Source organism: Sciurus vulgaris (assembly GCF_902686455.1).
Source record: "Sciurus vulgaris genome assembly, chromosome: X".
Taxonomy (NCBI): domain Eukaryota; kingdom Metazoa; phylum Chordata; class Mammalia; order Rodentia; family Sciuridae; genus Sciurus; species Sciurus vulgaris.
The window spans coordinates 1021556-1043320 of record NC_136471.1 but is presented as its reverse complement, the minus strand read 5'-3'; the positions used below and the strand labels follow the sequence as shown (position 1 = coordinate 1043320).

Below are 21765 nucleotides of genomic sequence, written 5' to 3'. Positions count from 1 at the left end.
ATACCTTTATTTTATTTATTTATGTTTATGTGGTGCTGAGGATTGAACCCAGTGCCTCACACATGCTAGGCAAGTGCTCTGCTACTGAGCTATAATCCCAGCCCGAAAGTATTTTATCTCTATATAGCAAATATCTGTTTTTTCCTTTATAGTTTTTCTTCTACTGTCATGTTTAGAAAGTTTTTCTCTTCTCCATGATCAGATTTGTGTTCAACAACATTCTCTGATAAATATCATACCATTTCATTTTCTTTACATTTAAATATAATACATCTGGAACTTATTTTTAATATTATATTAAGTGAGATTGGTCTACAGTTTTCTTCTGTGTACTTTAATCTCCTTATGCAATGTCATACTAACATACAATTAATGGAATAAGTTTGTGTCTATTCTAGGTAGTTTCAGGAGGATGGGCCAGCTGCTATTGTGCACGCCCAACATCCCAGAGACTCAAGAGGCTGAGGCAGGAAGATTACAAGTTCAAGGCCAGCCTCAGCAACTTAGCAAGACCCTGTCTCAAAAAAAAAATAAATAAAAGGGCTAGAAATGTAGCTCAGTGGTAAAGCACCCCTGGGTTCAATCCCCAGTATCATAAATAAATAAAGTGCTTAAGTTCTCCTCTTAAAAAAAGAGCATGGGAGTAATCTGTTCTTTAAAGTTCAAAAGAACTCAGACATAAAAACTTTGAGTCAAGTATCTGCCTTGGGAAGTTTATTTGGCAATAATGTTCATCTCATTTTTACTTTATAATATTGATCAGGATAACATTTTAAGGGTGAAGACTGAAGAGTGTCACTTTTCTTTGGGCAAGGTGTGTTAGAATTCTCATTTGGTATGAAAATTTGGGTTGGATTAAACTACTGTTTGAACCCAGTTTAATATGTAATTATATCATGCTTATGGTCAAAGACCCCAAACCACAGATTTCTTGTCAGTGCAGAAAGCCACAACATAACAGACTCACTTGTTGTGAAATAGGAAGTCATGACCGAGTGGCGATGAACTGAAATAAGTACAGAAAAGGAGGTATGTGAGGGGATAAGCAAACAGCCTTGCTGTCATTTTGCTACTGCTGCCATTTAGTAAGAAATAGCAAGAGCTTTATCTTGGCATGAAGCAAGTTCAAATTCTTATCCACAGAAAATACAAGAAGGGCTGAATTACGTGGATAGAAAGTCTCCAGTAAAAAGGTTTTGCTAAGTACTGGGGCTACAGATATGAGCAAGTCAAACAAATAATCACAATACAGCATGATGGATGTTGTAACAGAAGGAAGTCCAGGGCCAGAGAGGGAGGATAGGAAGGCTTTTCTCCCCCACGCTTTGCAGGTCAATGCAAAGTTCTTCTGAGGCCCTCCTTGGCAGGAAGACAGTGCCCCACAAGGGAAGGAACCCCAGCCCCCGGGAATGATGGTGCTGAGCAAGCCCACCACAACCCCCATGCTCATGGGCTAACAGCTCAGGGAGGGCGACAGACAAGTAAACAAGACGGGGTGCTCCACAAGGGAAGGAAACCAACTTTGATCCCTGTTTCCACTTCAACACCCGCCCTTAACTATGGAGGCAGCAGATCTGGAGCCACCAGAGACAAGCTTTCCCTGCATGTTTCAGGCCACACCAGCCTATCTGACGTGGGGACAGACCCCCACATACAAGTTTCGAGGCCTTCCCTGTTCCAAGAGCATAAAAATATTTAAATCTTTTATGTTTAATTATTATATGAATATAATTGTGAAATGCCAAACAAATCACCAAAAAAAATCATGCAATTTGGTGACCATAGATTTATAACAGTTCTTGAAATCAGATAGTTTTGCCCACCAACTTTGGTTTTCTTTGTCAGAATTATACTGACCATTTTAGAATTAGGTTGACATTTGATTTTGCTACTGCTGTATCCTCTAGCCTTGCTAAAAATTACACAGAATAATCAATCCATCAAACAATCCTACTGGTTCTGTCTTCAGAATATACCCACCTCAATGCCTCACACCTAGATCAATAGAGTAGCCCCTGACCTGGTCTCCCTGCTTCTGCCCTAGTCCCTACATTCAGTGCAGCTATCAGAGGGTCCTGTTACAATTCATATCAAACAATGTAATTTCTGTGTTTAGAAACCTCCTCTTATTATTATTTTTATAGATGCACCTACAAAAACCCTACAAATAACATACTAAAAAGGTGAAAAACCTAATTAAAGAGTTGGATAATGCAAATTCTCAGACATTATTATCTCTCTCAAGTACAAGCACAAGATCTCTAGAAGGCCAAAAGCAATCCCTCAAATAGGAGCTTCAGGTGAGAGCTGTTGGAAAGGTGGGGGGGAGGAGCATGTCTGATGTCGTTTCACAGTACAATAAAATATAAATTGGTCACCTTTATTGACAACTGATGAATGCCTTTTAGAGAGCTTTTCCCCAAAGAACTAGGTCACTGTCATATTTCTCCATTCGTGTTCCAGTTCTGCATGAGAACTATGTACCCATTAGGTTCTATCCTCACTCTCACAAACATCTATAAGCAGACCTCATCTACAACACATGCTACAGGGCCTGAAGAGGCAGCTGTGTCTTTGGCAATTGTGTAGTTCCTGCTCATGACTTGGCTGTATTTCTTTCTCTATCAGGCCTCAGTCTGGTCATCTAGGTCACTGACTTTCTGGTCACTGTAATTGCAAATGAATAAAATGCCTCCTTCCCCTTTTCCTTCACTCTTTGAGGTTCAACTAACATCTCACCTGTCTCTCACTGCCACACTTGTCACTGCTCTCACCAGCCATTTAGTCATATTAGGAATACTAATATTAAGAATGCTAGTATTGGGAATCAGTTTCACCAGAGAGAATAGGAAGCCCCACTTTGGCTTTAGGCCCAAGTAGTTTTCTCCAATTCAGCTTTTTTTTTTTTCCCCCAGTGGTGAAACAGCTGTTTTGCCTCCATCTGCCTTGTCTTGTGCTTCTTGTCATTTCCCTACTGGTCAGAGCTCTGAGAAGGAGGGGTGACTGGAAGTTCCCTGACAAAAGCAGGCCCTGGCCTGAATGTACTGGTCTTAAAGATGTGCTCCCCACACTAAGCCTTTTATCCCATAACTCAAAAGATCTTGCAGACTGGCATGAAGAACCAATTGCCAAAAAGAAGAAATTTAACAGTAATAATATAAGGTACTGCTCCTGGACTTATCCAAATCACCAGTGCACAAAAACAGACTGGAGAATAGATAGCTTAGCAAAAGCACAGAGGAAAACTAAGTTCACTCGACAGGAAGCTCAGTGTGAGTCAACGGTGTGGTGTGGCTGCCAGAACAAAGCTAATGGAATCTCCAGCTGCCTTCTCAGAAGCATAGCATCCAGATGAGGAGTGATCATCCTTCTTGGCTTAGCCCTGAACTGCCTAGATCAGGGAGCTGGTGTTATTCAGTTCTGATACTCATTCAATTCAGATGAGACAGACAAGACAGAAAGGAAACTCAGAATCCTGTCCTGTCCTATGGAATGGCTGAACACACTGCTAACATTTGGAGTGAATAGTTGTAGGGCTCTAAAGCTGAAAAAGAATTAGATGTGTTATCTTTATTCTAAAGAGATGACACAAGGACCGATTTCTCACAACCAGGGCTATTGAACACTTATTTAGGAACTACTTTCCTGTCCCTGGAATTGACCAGATAACAAATGGCTGGTCGAAATGTTACCTTGACCAGCTGAGGTATTGGCTAAGCAAATGGAGAACACTGATCCAGTTGTTCTGCACCGCTCTGACACTTTAGTAATCATTTTTTTCTTTTCTTTCCATACTAGTTTATCTAGGATGAGTTGGAGGTAGTATATTTTAAATTTAGTTCACAGACTTACAGATGATACTACAGACAAGTGCCATCACTCAGACAAACCTACTCCCTTTGACACAAGAGGGAAGGAAGAAGTAGGCAGTCGTGGCAGCGGATTTCTCACCAGCACTAGTTCTGACTTGTGGTTTGGGGTGTTTTTTCCTGGCTGTTTAACCTCAAAGCTGGTTCTCCAGTCCTCTGAACAATTCTATGAGGTACCCAATATCATTTTGATAAGCACCTTTTCTGCTTAAACCACTTACGGTCAGCTTATTTGCCATTTAAAACCTTGACTGATACAACATCTACATAGAGCATGTAATCAGTTTGAGTTTCCCTCTTCTCTAAAATACACCAAAGTATAGGAAAGAATCAATAAATATAAGAGGAGCTATTAGAGTTCAAAAACAATTAAATAGAAAAGTTATTAAACACAAAGCTATTTATTAACAAAACAAAAACTAGAAAAACTACTGGGAAACCTAATTAATGGGGTGCAGAAGGACAGAGTAAAAAAACAAAAAATCATTGGAATCATTTTGTAAAATTATATGTAGAAGAACTGCAACAGCCAGGATAATAGGGGTATTTTTCCAGGAAAGTGTAATTCACCAAAATTGACTCAGAGAGAGAGAGACTAAACAGATCAATTTCCATAGAAGAAATGGAGAAAGTTGACAAAGATCTAAATACACAAAAAGCAAAGTTTTATATCAACCAAATGTAACATTTATGTGAAAAATCTGCTAAAGTTTGTGCAAAAAATAAAGCCAAACACCAATCTTGCTTACAAATATTGATGCGAAAATAAAACATAAAATGTTAGCATGAATAGTCCAACAACACAACTAAAAATACCCTGATCAACTGTAATTTACTCCAGAAGTATAAATATAATTCAATATTTGATAATCTATTAACAAAAGTCATTGCTTTACTAAATTCAATGAAAAAATCAGGTGATCATCTTTAGAGATGCTGAAAAAACTTTTGATAAAATTGAACAATGACTTCTGATGAAAAACACTCAGTAATACAGGAATCAGTGAAATATTTCACTAATATGACATATGTATATTTTTTTTCTTCTGATCCCAAAACAGTAACTTTCTTAATAAGAAAACTCTGATGGCATGCTCATAAAAGTCAAGATCAAAATAAGACAGCCCATTATCAATAATACTTTTTCACATAGGGGTATTATTCAACATATTTAGACAAGAGAAAAAATAAAAGACATCAGAATTGAAACAAATGTGGTGAAACTAGTTCTATTCAGATGAAATGATTGTATGTGTGGAAAACCCAAAAGAATCAATTGAAAAACTACTGCAAACAGTGAGAGAATTCCAAGGTAAGAGGATGTGATGTTAATATATGGAAATTATATTGGACATAATTTTGTGCGCCTTTAGCTGAATTGGGTTCCACTTGCCCTCCAGGTCTTGGCTGCTCACTTAATAGGGAGCAATGGTCTCTGCTGATAGCCCCTTCTATTCTGGCAACTTTAGCCTCCCTGAAGTAAAGACTGGTCTCTAGAATACCTCTAGAATACCTCTAGATACCTTTAGGCTGTCTGCCATTGTAGAAGCACAGAAGCCCCTATGCCCAGAACTATTCCAACTGAATCTTGTGTTAGTCGTTTTTTTCACCGCTGTAATGAAAATACATGACACAAACAACTTAGAAGAGGACAAGTTTATTTTGGCTCATAGCTTTAGAGGTTCAGCCCATGGTTGGTGACTCCATTGCTCTGGGCCTGAGGTGAGGGAGAGCATTATTGTGGAACAGTATGGTTGAGGACAGATGTTTAGCTCATGGTGGCCAGGAAACAGAGCATGTGAGAAGAAGGAGCTGTGGATACGTTAAACCTTTCTAGGGCACACCTCCAGTGATTTACTTCTCCCTTCTATTTTTTGTTTGTTTGTTCGTTTTTGCGGTACTGGGGATTGAACTCACGGCTTTGTGCTTGCAAGGCAAGCACTCTACCAGCTGAGCTATCTCCCCAGCCCTACTTCTCCCTTCTAGATCCCACCTTGCAGTAGTCCATTCAGCTATCAATGGATTAATCCACTCAATGGGTTAATCCACTAAATGAGGTCAAAGATCTTGTGATCTACTCATTGCCTAAAAGCCCTACCTCTCTGAAACTTGCTGCATTGGGGATTATGCTTTCAACACATGAGCTTTGGGGGAACATTTCAGATACAAACCACAATAATCCTCAAAAGCTTTGCTCCTTTCATCACTTCTAGATTCAGATAAGCAGATATGGGATCTGGTTTTCCCAGTGGCTACACAGAGGCACAATAAGAGACAAGAGCCATGAAGGAACTGGTAAACAAATTTCTCTTCTTTCCTTGTAGCAAAGGACAATTTTGAGGAATAGTAGTCCACAGAATCTATTCAAATACATCCTACATAACCCAACTAGCTCTTTTCTTGTGAGGCTGTGGTCAATGTAGTAACATATTATTTTGCATTTTGTTTCCCTTGGTCCCTTTTTCCATCCCTCTCACTGCACTGGAATTATGATCCCAACAATGCATTGCACGTAAGTTTTGGATCAGGATCTGTTTGCTAAGGAAGGCAGACAAAGACATAAACAATAGCTTTATATATTCAAACAACCAATTAGTAGATATAGTGGAGGAAATGCCACAAATACAAATAACAAAACTGAAATATTCTGGGCATAAACTTAATAAGAAATATATAAAAGCCAGTGTGAAGAAAACATGTCTAGGTGAACTTTATAAAGAGTAACTTTAGGACAACTATATAGCAATTAAGAAAATAAAATTGGATCCATCTTTCATGTCTGCAAGATGAAAAAGTCTAAATTGATCATAAATTTAAAGAAAATACAATAAAGTAAAACCACACAAGCACTGCAAGGAGGCACAAGCAGATTCCTTTATAACCATGGAGTGGAAAATGTTCTTCCTCCATGACTTAAAATGAACAAACTATAAAAGAAAATAATGGCAACTTTTACTAGATATAATAAGTTTGGCCCGCATACACACAGACACACACACAAAAAAACTTCAGCAAAGTCAAAGTACAAATGACAAACTAGGAAAAATTCTTCCCTTTCTCTCAAAAATTGAGAATAAAAAGACCAACAATGGAAGAAGACAAGGCAGATCACAGAAAAGAAACACAAAGAAATGCCCAACCTTTTTCTGAATAAAAGAACTACATTAAACCTCCACACAAATACCACTTCTTGCCTGTTTCAGCAAAAATTCTCAAAGTTTGGCAACACAGAAAATCAAACATAAAATGTTATTCATTGTGACATTGATTGTAATATCAAAAGAAAAGATGGATCCAGAGACTATCATGCTAAGTGAAGTAAACCAGTCTCTAAAAACCAAAGGTTGCATTTTTTCTTGATATAAGTAAGGTAATGGACAATAAGAGGGGAGGGACAGAAGTTCATTGGATTAGACAGGGGAATGGAGATAAAGGAGGGAGGATAGGAATAGGAAAGACAGTGAAATGAATCATACATAACCTTCCTATGTACATATATATGAATACACCACAGTGAATCTCAACATTGTGTACATCCACAAGACTGGTATACTAATTAGAATAAGATATGCTCCATGTTTGTATAAATATGTCAAAATACACTCTAGCATTATGCATAACTAAAAAGAACAAGTAACTTTTTTTTCTTTCAGTGCTGGGGATTGAACCCAGGGCCTTGTGCTTATGAGGCAAGCACTCTACCAACTGAGCTATATCCCCAGCCCCAAAGTTTCTTTAAAATGAAAAAAAAAAAAAATAGAAAATCCAGGTGTCCAAACTAGGGAACTGCTTGGATAAACTGTGGTATAGCCACACAATAGCATACAGCAGTGAAAAGTGATGATCTCTGGTCACTGACAAGGATAGAATTCTAGGGCAAATTTTTAATGAGTCACATCAAGGCATTGAATAGAGCAAGCTCTTTTATGCAAGAAAAGAGAGAAAAAAGCTACAAATGTCCTTGTATTTATATAAAGACACATGGGAAAGATAAAGGAGAAAACTAACAAAAATGGTTACTTGAAGGGTGAAGGTAAATGGAGTGGATGAGGACAGAGGTGTAGGTGAGATTTCTCAGTGCATATTTAGAATTTTTTAAAAAATTTTGAAACATGTGAGTTAATGTATCACCTATTCCACGACAATTTTAAAACTGACACAGAGGTATATGAATTGACAAGGAAGATCTACAAAATGTCCCCCAAAACAGACCTAACAAAGGATTTAAAATTTAGGTTGCCTTTAAGATGATTTTATAGAAACATAAATACAAATGGATTTTATATATGAAAAGATGTTCAACCTCACTCATACAGAAATTTAATTAAAACAATATATTATTTGTCATCTGTCAACTTTGCAAGGGTCAAATATTTAATAATGCACTATATTTGAGGGGTGACCAAGGCACAAGCATTTTCATGCACTGTTGATGACAGTGAAAACCAGCATACCAAAAGACAATTTGATATCTATTGGCATTTTACATTCACGTGTACTTTGATTCAGCAATTCTAAGAGTTTTTTTTTTACAAGCATCATTGCACATGACCATAAAGACCAATGTACAAAGATATTCACCACAGTATTGTTCATAGTAGCATGAGGCTAGATAAAACATAGAATTTTGTTTCTTTTTAAACATTTTTTTTTTTTAGTTTTAATGGATGCATTGCCTTGCTTTTATTTGTTTACATGTGGTGCTGAGGATCGAACCCAGTGCCTCACACATGCTAGGCAAGTGCTCTACCACTGAGCTACAACCCCAGCCTCAGAATTTTGTTTCTTGAGTTGATCAGAGAGCTGTGGCCTCCGGCTCTCCCAGGATACCTAGGAAACATGGAGGAGGGCTACCCTAGGGGTGATCCTGAGTAGAGAGACTTCTGGTTACTGTGGGACACACAACCCAAGAAATAAGCCACCAGTATGTCTAAACCAGGTCCTTGACTTTCCTTTTCACCAGAACCAGAAACAGGATATCTGTCACCAGGACTGTAATTTAATGTGAAGAAATTCACTGTTCGATATAGAACAAAATTTCTCATGCTTGGCACTATTGACATTTTGGCCTGAATTCTCTGTGGTATAGGCTATTTAGTGGCACAACTGGTGTCCACTTGTGAAGTGACAATAGCATCCTCACCACTAGTTTTAACATCAAAAATGTGTCTAGAGATTTTTAAATGTTCCCCTATTCCAAAGTGTTGACATATTTATACTAAACTTGCTTAAAACTCCAAAACTTTTTATTACCTGAAATGTAAATTTAAGTGAATGTCTTGTAGTTTTATCATTTATTTATTTATTGTGCTAAATACAGTCATCATAACTGGGGGAAAAAATATCTCCTCCATTGGGAGCCACTGATTTGTACCATCAAATACAATCATGAGCAAACACCCAAGAATCATCAAGTGTTTAAAGAATACCAAATTAAATTCTAAAAGATCCTCCTCACATCTGGCAAATATACTCCTTCTGCTTCAGGACATTTGCACTTGCTGTTTCCTCTTTTTAGAAACCTGTTCCCCTAAATATCTGTAAGGATAGAATGGAGGCAGCCAGAGTATACTAAGTATGTTAGAAAAAACCTCACAGGATTGTGAGACATCCTGAAAATATGGGCATAGTGATGTTAAAAGGAAAGAGTCCTCAGAAACTGAAAACATGACTACCAATCAGAACATGAAATAAAGGACACATGACAAGTATGAGAGAAAAGTTTACACATATCTGAACACTAGGTCTATACTATGCCAATAGCTTACCTATTAATTTTTAACACCAAGACCACCTCTTTATGCTCTCCTCTGATGTTGGGACATTTCTTCAGCTCACCTTCTGGCTGTCACCACCATATACTGAGTGATAGAACAAGTCTCAACAAATTTAAAAGGATTCAAATCATACAAAATGTGTTGTCTGACCTTAAAGAAAGTGAGTTACAATTAGAAAGCAGAAAGATATCTGAAAACTCCCAACATACGGAATTAAGTAATACACTTCTAAATAACTCAGCTCACAGAAGAAATCACAAAGAAAATTAGAAAATATCTTGAAGTGAATAAAAATGAAAGTACAATCTATCGAAATTTGTTGAATGCCACTAAAGCAGTGCCAGAGGGAAAATTCATAGCACTAAATGTAGATATTAGAAAAAAAGAAAAATCTGCAATCCTTGCTTCAGTTTACACCTTAAACAAATTGTATAAAGTGCACTGGCTGCTGAGGGGTCAATGCTAAAGAAAGAAGACTGGTACAAAGGAGCACATACTCTGCAATTCCAATTATATGACATTTCTAGAAAAAGTGTATCTACAGAGAGCAGTTGCTCTGGGACTGGAGATGGGACTGAGGAAATGACTGCAAACAGACCAAACAAATATAGGGAAGCCAAAAAACAAAGTTTTGACTTAATTCCATCTCAGAGTGGTCTCAGGGGATCTATGGTCATTTCCCCAATCCTTGAATATATAATTGGAACAAATATCCCTGGTGATTGATCAAATCCCCACGTCAGACTTCTTACCTGTGGAGGGATGGTTATGATAGTAAAACAAAGTCACCAGTACTCCCCACACCCACTATTCGAAAGCAATACTGTGTCCCTCAGAGAATTACAGAGATTATCAAAGGCTTGAAAGATGTAGAGGGGGTGATTTCTACCATAACCCAATTGCACATGTCCATTTGGCCCACAAGAAAGTGGGTGGATCTTGGAGAATATATTATCATATGCATAGTCTAGAGTTGATGCCAATTACAGTTGCTTTTCTAGATACAGTCTCTTCACTAGATCAAACAAATACCATCTTGGCACCTGGTATGCAGTTATTGGTCTTGCAAATGCTTTTATATTTTTTTATTAACCTACAGGGTCAGCAAAGCAGTCCATTTTCAAATGGCAGAGAAATGGTACATCTTTACGATCATGACTCAGGGCTGTGAACTCTGCTGCTCTCTACCTTAATCTAGCCTGTGAGGACAGTGATCACTTAGACATCTCACAGACCATCACAGTGGCTACACTACACTAATGAAATCATGCTGATTAGACCTGCTGAGAACAAATTAGAGAAGACCTAGATTAGTAAGATATTTGTTATGGTTTAGATAACATTTCTGCAGGAATATTCAGAAGTGAAATGATTAAATTGTGAGAGTTGTAACCTAATCAATCCTTAGGAGTTTGAATGAACTGGGTGGTAACTGTAGGCAGGTAGGGCATAGCTGGAGAAGGTGGTCACTGGGGGTATGCCCTGGAAGGGTTCATCTTCCATGTGGCCCCTTCCCCTTTCCTCTGCTTCAGGCCAGCCATGAGCTGAGCAGCTTTCCTCCGCCACATCTTTCTGCCATGATGTTCTGCCTCAACTTGGGCCCACAGTAATGAACTCGGTCAGCCATGGATTGAATCTGAACTGTGAGCTAAAATAAACTTTCCCTCTTCTAAGTTGTTCTTGTACATTAATATGGTCAAAGCTATGAAAAGCTGACTGAAACAATATTGCATGCCAGAAAATGTGTATCGAACTCTACAATTATCAGGAACCTGGTCCCTAAGATAAATTTCTAATGATATGGAGCATGCTAATCTCTATAAAGAAGTTACTGCACATTTCATTTGTAGACAAGACATTGACAGATTGTAATTACATGTTCAAGAAGGTAGAGAAAACCATGAAAATATTAAGGAGACATGTGAAAGATCAAAATGCACAATATGCAAATTAAAAGGTCTCAGATGAAAGATACACTGGATAAAAATAACAGCAGATTGTAGACACTGTAGAAAAAGATAAATGAACAATATCAAGCAGCCTATTATAGGTGTAATTAGAATCTCTAAGTTAAAGAAGAGAGATGGGAGAAAGAATAAATATTTAAAACACAACTATTACCAAGAAGGAACTACAGGCCCATGCATCCAAGAAGCTCAATGAACCCCAAACTTGTACTAACAGTGTTGGAGAAAAAGAGACACATTAAGTGCACAGGAATAATGCACATGAGAAGACAGTGAATAACATGCTTAAAATACTCAAAGGAAAAAAACAAGCAAGAATTCTTTGCCCAGCAAAAATATAATTTAAAAACTGAAGTAGAATAAAGATCTTTTTCAGATGTACAAAGGCTTAGAGGCTTCATCACCAGCAGACCTACAGAGCAGAAGGAAAGTGATTTCAGGTGGGACACATGGATGAAGAGAAAGAATCTCAGATCTTCTAAACATGTGGAAAAATATATTTTCCTTCTTTAAAAAATCTGTTTAGGAGCTGGGGTTGTGGCTTAGTGGTAGAGTGCTTGCCTAGCATGTGTAAGACACTGGGTTTGATTCTTAGCACCACATATAAATAAATGAATAAAATAAAGGTCCATCAACATCTAAAAAATTATTTTTTAAAAATCTGTTTAAAAGATAACTGGCTGTTTTGCTGGATGTGTTGGCACATGACTGTAATCTCAGTGACAAGGAAGCCTGGGGCAGGAAGATTGCAAATTCAAGGCCTGCCTTAGCAACTTAGCAAGGCCCTAAACCACTTAGTGAGACCCTGTCTCAAAATAAAAAATAAACAGGCCAGGGGATATGACTCAGTGACCCTGGGTTCAATCCCCAATACAAAAAAAGATAATTGACTGTTTAAAGCAAAAAAATTTAGCAATTTGTTGTGGAGTTTATAACATTTGTAGAAGTAAAACGTATAATGGCAGAGGCACAAAGTCTGGGAGGGGGCAAATGGAAGTATACTCTTGTAAGGTTTTATAAAATATATGAAGTGATATAATATTACTTTAAGGTAGACTACAATCAGTTAAAGTGTATACTAAAACTCTAATGCCACCACTATAATTTAATATTAAACACAAAAAGGTAAAGCTAACAGAGATGATAAAATGGAATCATAAAAATAATTGATCCAAAACAGAACACAAAAGAGAAAAAAGGAAACAAGAATAAATGAGACAAGTAGCAAGAAAGAGATTCAAAATCAGTGATATTAATAGTCACATTAAATGCAATGGTCTAAGTAAAAAGAAAGGATTGTCAGATTGGATTTAAAAAGCAAGACTGACTATAGCTACCTATAAGAAAATCACTTTAGTGCTCACTTCGGCAGCGCATATACTAAAATTGGAATGATACAGAGAAGATCAGCATGTCCCCTGTGCAAGAATGATATGCAAGTTTGTGAAGCATTCCATATTTTAAAATTACTAACATTTTAAAAAGAAGAAAACCACTTTATGTGTAAACACTGAAAAAATTAAAAGTAAAGTGATGAGATCATATCATTAAAAAGAAAGCTAGAGTGGCTATATTAGTATCAAATGATGCAGATTTCAGAGCAAAGAATATCAAAAAGTCACTTCATAATAATAAAGGGATCGATTAAACAAACAAATATAAACTTAAATGCTGAGGTTGCAGGACAACCTATACATGTTAAATCTGGGGAGATACAGAAGCTTTCAGGGAGTGATTAGACGCAACCCCATGCTTATCTGGATCAGAGACCACCAAACACCAGTGAGAAGAATTCACCTAGCATAGTCGATGAATTGGTAGAGGCTGAGTGTGGTCTAGTGAGGATATGAAGCATAGGTAAAACAGGTTTGCACTCTTGTAGGCTTTTCCTCCACAAATTCTATAAGTGCATGGAATAAAACCAAAGTAAAATACTGCTGGAGGTGCTGCAAGAAACAAAGTCTCACTGAGAAACAATAGAACAGGCAGAACCCAAGGAAGTGAAGTGTGCTGGAAATGAAAAAGGTAAAATAAATTTTTTCTCATTTTAATTGCTTGAAAAAAGAACTGATTGGTTAAAGCAAAATTAGAAGCAATGTATCATGTTTCTAGCATTTACAATGGATGACAGTATCACAAAAACAGTAGGAATGGAATTTGCCTATACTGCTCTAAGGGCCTCACACTGCTCAAGAAGTGGTACATTATGTAAAGGAAGCCTCCAATTAATTAAAGATGTCTTTGTATGCTCTAGGGTAACTACTAAAGATTTATAAAAAGTTATGAGTAGTAAATTAGTAATGGAGACCAATGGAATAATAAAAATGCTTACCTAATTCAGGAGAAGGCAAGAACAGACCAAAGAAAGAACAAATGGAACAGATTGAAAACTGCTAAGTAAGATTTAATTCAAACATTTCAAAATCATACTTTTTGTGAATGAAATAAGTATACCAATTGAAACAAAGAAGGTAAGAATGAATAAAAAAGCAAGACCCAACTATTATGCTATATATGAAAAACAAATTAAATATCAAGGCACAGATAGGTTAGAAGTAAAAGAATGAAGGAAGATATAACTTGCAAGAATATAGCTAAAGAAAAAATATATATATATGAAAAACTAGACTTTAAAACAAGGAATAACATCAGAGACGGAGACATAAATAAACAAAATTATTTCTATTACCCAAGAAAACATAATAATTCTAAATATATGTAACAAATGAGCATCAAAATATATGACATAAAAAAGGAACTGGGATGGACAAATTCACAACTATAGATGGAAATTTTCATACTCCTCTCATACTAACTGATAGTAAAAGTAAGCAGAAAGTCAGTAAGGATGTGGAAGAACTGACAACACTGTCAACCAAGTTGGCCTAATTAACATTTCTAGAACACTCCACCCAATGAGAGAAGACCCATTTTCTTCAAGTGCACATGTAATATTCAACAAGTGAGATTATATTATGGGCCATCATATAACCTAATAAAATTTAAACAATAGAAATGATATAGTTTGTTCTTAGATTAAAATGAAATTTAGCTAGAAATTAATAATGATGTTTAGAAAATCCCTCAATATTTGAAAATTAAACAAAAAATTCTAGACAATCCTTGAGTCAAAAAGGAAATCTCAGAAAGAAATTAAATAGTATTTTGAAACAAGTGAAAATTAAAACACAATTCCAATTTTGTAGGAGGCACTTAAAGCCATGCTTAGAGGGAAGTTTGTAGTATTAAACGCTTATGTTAGAAAATGAGAAAGATCTCATATCAGTAATTTAAGTTTCCACTTTAATAAACTAGATAAGGAAGTGATAAAATTAAACCCAAAGCAATTAGAAGGAAGGAGATAATAAAAGTAAGTGGGTACATCAATGAAATCAAAAGCAGAAAAACAAGCAGAGATCAATGAAACTTAAGACTGGTTCTTAGAAAAGAGAAAAAACTGATTAGGGAAAAAATAAAGAGGACATAAATTACAGCATCACAAATGAAAAAGGAGACATAATTGCAAATATTAATAAGGGAAAAGGATAATAAGGGAAAATGACCAACTTAATGCCAATACATTCAAGAATACAGATGAAATAGAAAAAAAAATACTTGAAAGTCACAGACTACTGAAACTCAGTCAAGAAGACATAATCTGATTAGCCCTGCATCTGTTAAAGAAATGGGATTCATAGTTCATAGATAGCCTTGTCACAAAGAAAATTCCAGTCCCAAATGGTTTCAATGGTGAATTCTAACAATAATTTAAGGAAGAAAGAATACCAATTTAGTACAGTATCTTTCAGAAAAAAAAAAAAAAAAAAACAAGAGAAGGAAACACTTCCCATTTCATTTTATAAAGCCAGCATTATGCTAATATCAGAACCTAACAAAGACAGTACTAAAAAAGGAAAACTGAAGCCCATATCTCCCATTAACACAGACACAAATATCTTCAGCAAAATATTAGGAAAGCAAATCCAGGAATACGTGAAAAGAATAAGACACTACAACCAAGTAAATCTTATCCTAGGAGTTCAAGGCAGGTCCAATGTTAAAAAATGAATCAGTAATAATTTACCACAGTAACATGCTAGAAAGAAAAAAAAAGCTTATTATTATTTTTATAGATGCAAGAAAATCATTGAACAAAATGCAATTCGTGATTTAAAAAAATATCAGAAAATTAGCAATACAGGGACACTTCCTCAACTTTGTAAAGGGCACCTACAAAAACCCTACAGATAACATACTAAAAAGGTGAGAAACTGAATGCCAGGATCCCTAAGATCAAGAAAGAGTGAAGGATGTCTGCTTTTATAATTTATATACAACATTTACCATATTGCAGATTTCAAGAACCAACAAGGCTACTAGAACAAATCAGTAATTTTTAGCAAGGCTAGAGGATACAACAGTAACAAAATCAAATGTCAACCTAATTCTAAAATTGACCTAAACAAAGGACCTAAAATGGTCAGTATAACTCTGACAAAACAAAACAAAACAAAACAAAACAAAAAAAACAAAGTTGGTGGGCAAAACTATCTTATTTCAAGAACTGTTATAAATCTATGGTCACCAAATTGCATGATGTTGAGTATAAAAATGAACAGACAGTTCAATGGAACAGACCAGAGAACCAAGAAGCAGACCTACATAAATGTGATAAATTGTTTTTTTTTTTTTACAAAGTTGCAAAAATAAATCAATGGAATAAAAACAGTCAACTCAATAAGTGGCATTAGAGCAAATGGAATCTGTATGCAGGAAAGTGAACCATGACATATGCCTCACAGCTTTCATAGATTATATAGAATGTGAAATTGTCAAACTTTTAGGAAAAAACAGGAGAAAATCTTCAGAATCTTAGGGACATGAAGAGTTCTTAGATTTGACACTGAGAACATGATCCATGAAAGAAAAAATGGTGTTTTTATTCCATAAAAATGTTTACATTCCAGTCTTACCAAAGACACTGTAAGGAACATGAAAAGACTAACTACAGAGTGGTAGAAAATATTTGTGAATTACATACCTAACAAAGAACTTGTATCCAGCGACAAACAGTACCTATCTCCGTGTTGTTTTGAAGACTGAGTCAACATAATTAAAGCCTTTACCATAGTGCTTGGCATGTATTACTAGTCAATAAGTGTGGACTATTACAACTTTATCATGATTGTTATCATAGAAGTCTTTAAAAATGAGAAAATAGAAGCCAAATGTTTGCCGATTGAGAAATTGTTAAATCACGATGATACCTTTATTATGAAGAATACAAGGCAATGGTTTACAAACAAACAAAATAAACCCCTGTACTAATCTGGAAAAATATCCAGAATTGTGAAGAAAGCAAACGGCAGGACAATTAGTACAAAATGATGCCTTTTGTGCAAAAAAAAAAAAAAGTTACATATTTTCTGGAAAATTGTCTAGCATGATACTACACAGCTAACAGCTGTTATCCCTGGGGAGGGGAGTGGAATAAGAAGGGGTGCAAAGGGAAGATAGGATGGGGGGGGGGGGAGAAGGGCCTTTCTCTTTTTACTTATTCCTATATTGTTTGAATTTTTACTGTAAGAATAAATTTCTCTATTACTTGTGAAACAAAAAATTCAAAAGAAAAAAGTCAACTGTCTTTTAAAAGATCAGCAATAAAGAATGACTTTCTGCTTGCGTTGGCTCATGGAATCAAGTGGATGAAGCAAAAGCTTAGATTGGACTAAACATTTTGCCTAAACACAGACTGAGCTTCCATTCGTGGCACTGATGCAGTGCTGCTCGCTGACCTGCCAATGCAAAGAACTGAATTATTGTCTTGGTTGTGCCACTAACTTTGATTCATATTGTGTTAAACATGTTAGTTTATGGACTTCTTGAGGACTAGGATCAAGTCTTATTTCTCTGTATTCCCAGCAAAAAACACAGGACCTAGTTTAGAGTTGGCGCCCAGTTAATGAGAGAAAGGAGAAATTACTTGCGAAAGGAGCTAAATTAAAGCCTTAAAGCCTTAGTGAATAACAGCTCTGCCCAGGCCCGGTGGAAGTGACACACGATCGACATCTAGTGGCTAAAAGGATTCCTGCAGACCTTAATGATGAGAGGAAACGGACTTTTCTTTTTGAGGTGTTTCAGAGATCGGTGCCCTACATCGAAAAAAGCAGAGCATGGGAAGTAGGTTTTCTTCTCTTGTTTCCTTTGAGTGTTTATGAGACTTCGAGCAACTTCACAGTTAGGGAAGCAGCTGGGTGAGGCAAAGCCGTGAGATACAAACCTTACACTTATGGACACTTGGACTGAAAAAGAATGATGCAGGGACTGGTAGCTAATCAGAGAAATGTTACTGCTTATCCATCTCCTTTATCTATATGCTAAGTAGAACAACATTCTCCTAAAATGTTGCTCATGGACCCAAACAACAAAAATCTTTTCAAAGACACCTAAGAGTGAGGAGTCTTTCCTAGGGTGAATGCAGAAAGACAACTGTACTTCCGAAAAAGATCCTGTCACAAATTCTCGAAGTATTTATATATTACTAAAGTCTTCTTTGTAATCTTATCTCTTCAATTTCCATACAATGTGTGCCCTTAAATGTGGGAATGAAAAATATTGCAGCTTGAGAGCTATACACAGAGCATTAGGCTGAACAGACATCTGGGTGGGCTGCCTCAGATGAGCACAGGCATGAGTGGATTTGTTCCCACCCCAGTGCTGTAGAGTTGCAGAGAAATTAGGAATTAAGAATAAGATGAATCCATCAGGCTACTCCCAACCAAAACCTTTTTAAAGCCCCAATATCTATTTATATGCTACTCCCAGGGGACTGAAGTGGTTCTTCCTAGTGGCTGAACAACAGCTCAATAGCAATCAGGTCCTCAAGCAGAATGTTTTCAAGACCTTATTCTGAGAACATTTGAGCTGTCGGTAGCATAATTAAAGACGGTAATAGGATGTGTAGGAAGATGTGCTTTTCCAAGTGTCCCTTATTTCACAATAGTAAAAGTCAATCATTCTTGCTGGACAAGAAAAGTGCGGTGTCAGCATAAAGAAAAGGCTGAGAAGCGACACGAAGAGAAGTGAGTTTATACTGTGTAGAAGTCTCCAGACAGGCGTGTCCAGTGATAACTAAAATAGAGATCACTCATTACAGTCCACGGGCAGTGCAAGAGCCTCCCTGCCTGCCGGATCCAGGCAGGTTTCCTCTTGCTGTCCACTTCCCTGTGCCTTGCCCTGTTCCCTTCGCTGGGCAATGGGAATCAGATCCACTTCCCTCCAGAGGCAGGGGCGCTCATCGAAATGTCTCCCTGGTCTCTCCAGCACCCGGACTTGTGCCTGGGGTTTCAGCCCCAACCCTCCTCCCTCTGCCAAGGTCAGCGGCTGTCCGGAGCTGCTGAAACCCGCAAGGAAGAGCCACCGGGATCTGGCCCGCTGCAGGGCACAGCAGCGACGCTGGCTCGACGTGCGATTTCGCTTTCCGTCGATCGGCCTCGCCTGCAGCCAGGGCTCTGGGAGCGGCTGCGTTTGGCGCGCCCGGGGGCTCCCCGCGGCCATGGCGCGGCCACCGCACGGGCAGGGGTAGCAGGACACGAAGGCCAGGAGTGCATAGCGCCCCTACTCACGTAGCGCTGCAGCTTCCTCTCGGGGGGCGACTTGACCAGCCAGCCGGTGCACACGGCGTCGCCCGTGCTCATCGTGGCCGCTGCCGCCGCCGCTTCCTCCAGCTGGGCCGGCCGCCTGCAGCAGGAGGAAGTCGGGCCAGGGATGCTGGCGGGGCGGGTCCAGAGCCCGCCCGCCCAGCGCCGCTCCTAGCGGCCGCTGCGACCCCCCACCCCCGGCCGCCACGGCCCGCGGGGAGGGGACAGGAGCAGTTGCGCGAAGACTTAGACGGCGGGAAAAAGCAAGCGGCGAAGTCTGGAAAGCCCCTTCGAGCAAGTGCTGTGACTCTGGCGACCCCGGGCAGGGCGCCCTGGCGCTCTCACTCAGGGACCCAAAGGGCTGTGCTAATGGCAGAGCCCAAGCCCAGAGTAGCAAGGGCCACGGATGAGCGCCCAGGGAAGGAGCTCTGCGACCCAACAGGAGCACGGCGTGTGGAACCTATTGCCTTCATCCCATTCCTGATCAGCCACGTCAACAAGGGCAGGTCCCTGAGCCTCTTGGGGCACCAGAGCTAAAACCTATGACCCACATCTGCCATTCATATAGTTCAGGGAGGCCGAAAAGAAAGACTCCTCTTTGACTTCCCTGTCCACTTGATTATTTGCAGAGTACTGTGTTTTTTATGCCGCTCCCAAAGATTACTGTGTTCCCTGATAAGCTTAGCTGGCAAAATTGTTTAAATATCTTAATGCACCCAAATAATCCAAATTCAAAAGGGTTACTACTAGCAACCTATTTGACTCTAAGATTTTAAAAGATGAATCCAAGGTTAATTGTGCCAGGAAGTATGCTGAGCCCTCTCAATAATAATAAAAACAATAGCAAACACCTAATATTTATTGTGACCTTCATCAGTGCCAAGCTAGCACTATGCCATTTAAAGGCATCACCTCATTGGATCGACACAAACATCCTATCCAATGGGCCATGTTGGTATCTCAATTTTTCAAATAAGTAAAATAAGAAATAGGGTGATAATATCATTTGTTCAGAGTCACACAGCTGGGAAATCATCCATAGGTAGTCAGATCTGTTTGTCTCAAGAGTCCCCTGCCAAGCACCACCCTCCACTCTGAGAACATACTTTATAAACTGAAAAGCACCATATCAAAGTTAGGACCACTATCCATGTTGTGGTCACCACCTCTGTGTTATTTGCTGGCATCTTGCCAGCTCCCTGATCTGCAATGCTCTTTTCACTGGGTACAATGCTTCTCACTTGAAAGTGACACTTGGAAGAAACAAATGATTTACAAAGAGAATTCTCCGCCTGCTATCCTACATATAATCAGAACTTCCAGGAGAGATGACTGTTTTGTATGGCAGGGTTCATTTGTGCTTCTATAATCAGTCAAGGTTAATAGAGGGAACAGAATTTATGTGTTTCAAGCAGGAAGGGATTTATTTTACAGAGGTAGTTTCTTAGAAAACCATTGGCAGTGCAGGAGCAATGAGATCAGGGGATGCATCAGAGTTCAGACTTTAAGGCACACCACAGGAGCTGCAAAGCAGAGGCTGGGAAACAGTTTCTGGCACAAAGCTGACTCCAGCTGCTGCCAACACCCACATCTCAAAGCCCACTTATATTCTCACCACCACTACAACCATCTGCATCCTCTCTGCATTCTAAATTTCACACAGCTTATCTAATCAGCCAAACCTAATCAACATCCAGAATCTTGATTAGAGAGAGTATTTAACACCTTTTAAAAAAACTTTTCCACCTCTCCAATACAATGAGTGTGAAATGGAAGTTGAGGCACACAGAACAACACCTCCCTAGCTACTCAATATCCACACAAACTTATACACAGAACAAAAAGTTTCTATCGGTCATTGTAGCTATCTCAAGATGATAGTTGTTCCCCTCCTAGTTCAGGTACCACCTACATCAGTATCTTATAACCTAAAGAAAAATTATAAAGCCAATCTCTATTATTTGATAAGTAAAATATAGAGAAGAGGAAGATGGGAAAAGCTCTGTGGGGAGGGACTACTACAATTCTCATTTCTGTGACTGGTGATGAGACCATAATTGGTATTTATAACTTCCTTTATCCAATACTCTCCCTTTACTCTCCAGCAACCTCAAGAGGTCAGAAGTCTTTGCTTAGTTAGTGATGCAAACCGGTATTCCTAATTAGTCTGGATTTTCAGTGGTGCTGCTTACACAGTATTAGGAAATGCCCCAGAGGATCCCTTGAATTCCAAACACAGTCTACCTGATGCCACTGTTTAACAGTAACCCTATTTCCACTTGATAATCAACATCAATCATCTGAGCCAATTCAGTAGGACCTATGGTTTGCCAGTTGATTAAGTGGCATAAAGAATGCCAAATGGGAGCTGGGGGCTGGGGATTGTCGACCATGGGTAAAGACTTGCCTACCATCAAACACCCTGAGTTCAATCCCTAATACTGCCAAAAGAAAGAAAGAAGGGGATTCCGTATGATCAGGTGGCAGTCCCAAAGCAACTTGCAATGTGATA

General features: G+C 38.3%; 1 protein-coding gene across 2 annotated transcripts in view; it reads right to left on the bottom strand.

Annotated features, from left to right (window-relative positions):
• The window catches only part of GAB3 (GRB2 associated binding protein 3), a 59230-nt gene extending 39860 nt beyond the window's left edge, over positions 1 to 19370 (bottom strand). For both annotated transcript variants that reach the window (XM_079124386.1, XM_079124385.1), the window contains exon 1: positions 19239 to 19370. In XM_079124386.1, the coding sequence (XP_078980512.1) occupies positions 19239 to 19310 (72 nt within the window). In that variant the 5' untranslated portion in view covers positions 19311 to 19370. The remainder of the gene's footprint in view (positions 1 to 19238) is intronic.
• Positions 19371 to 21765: the final 2395 nt, after the last annotated feature.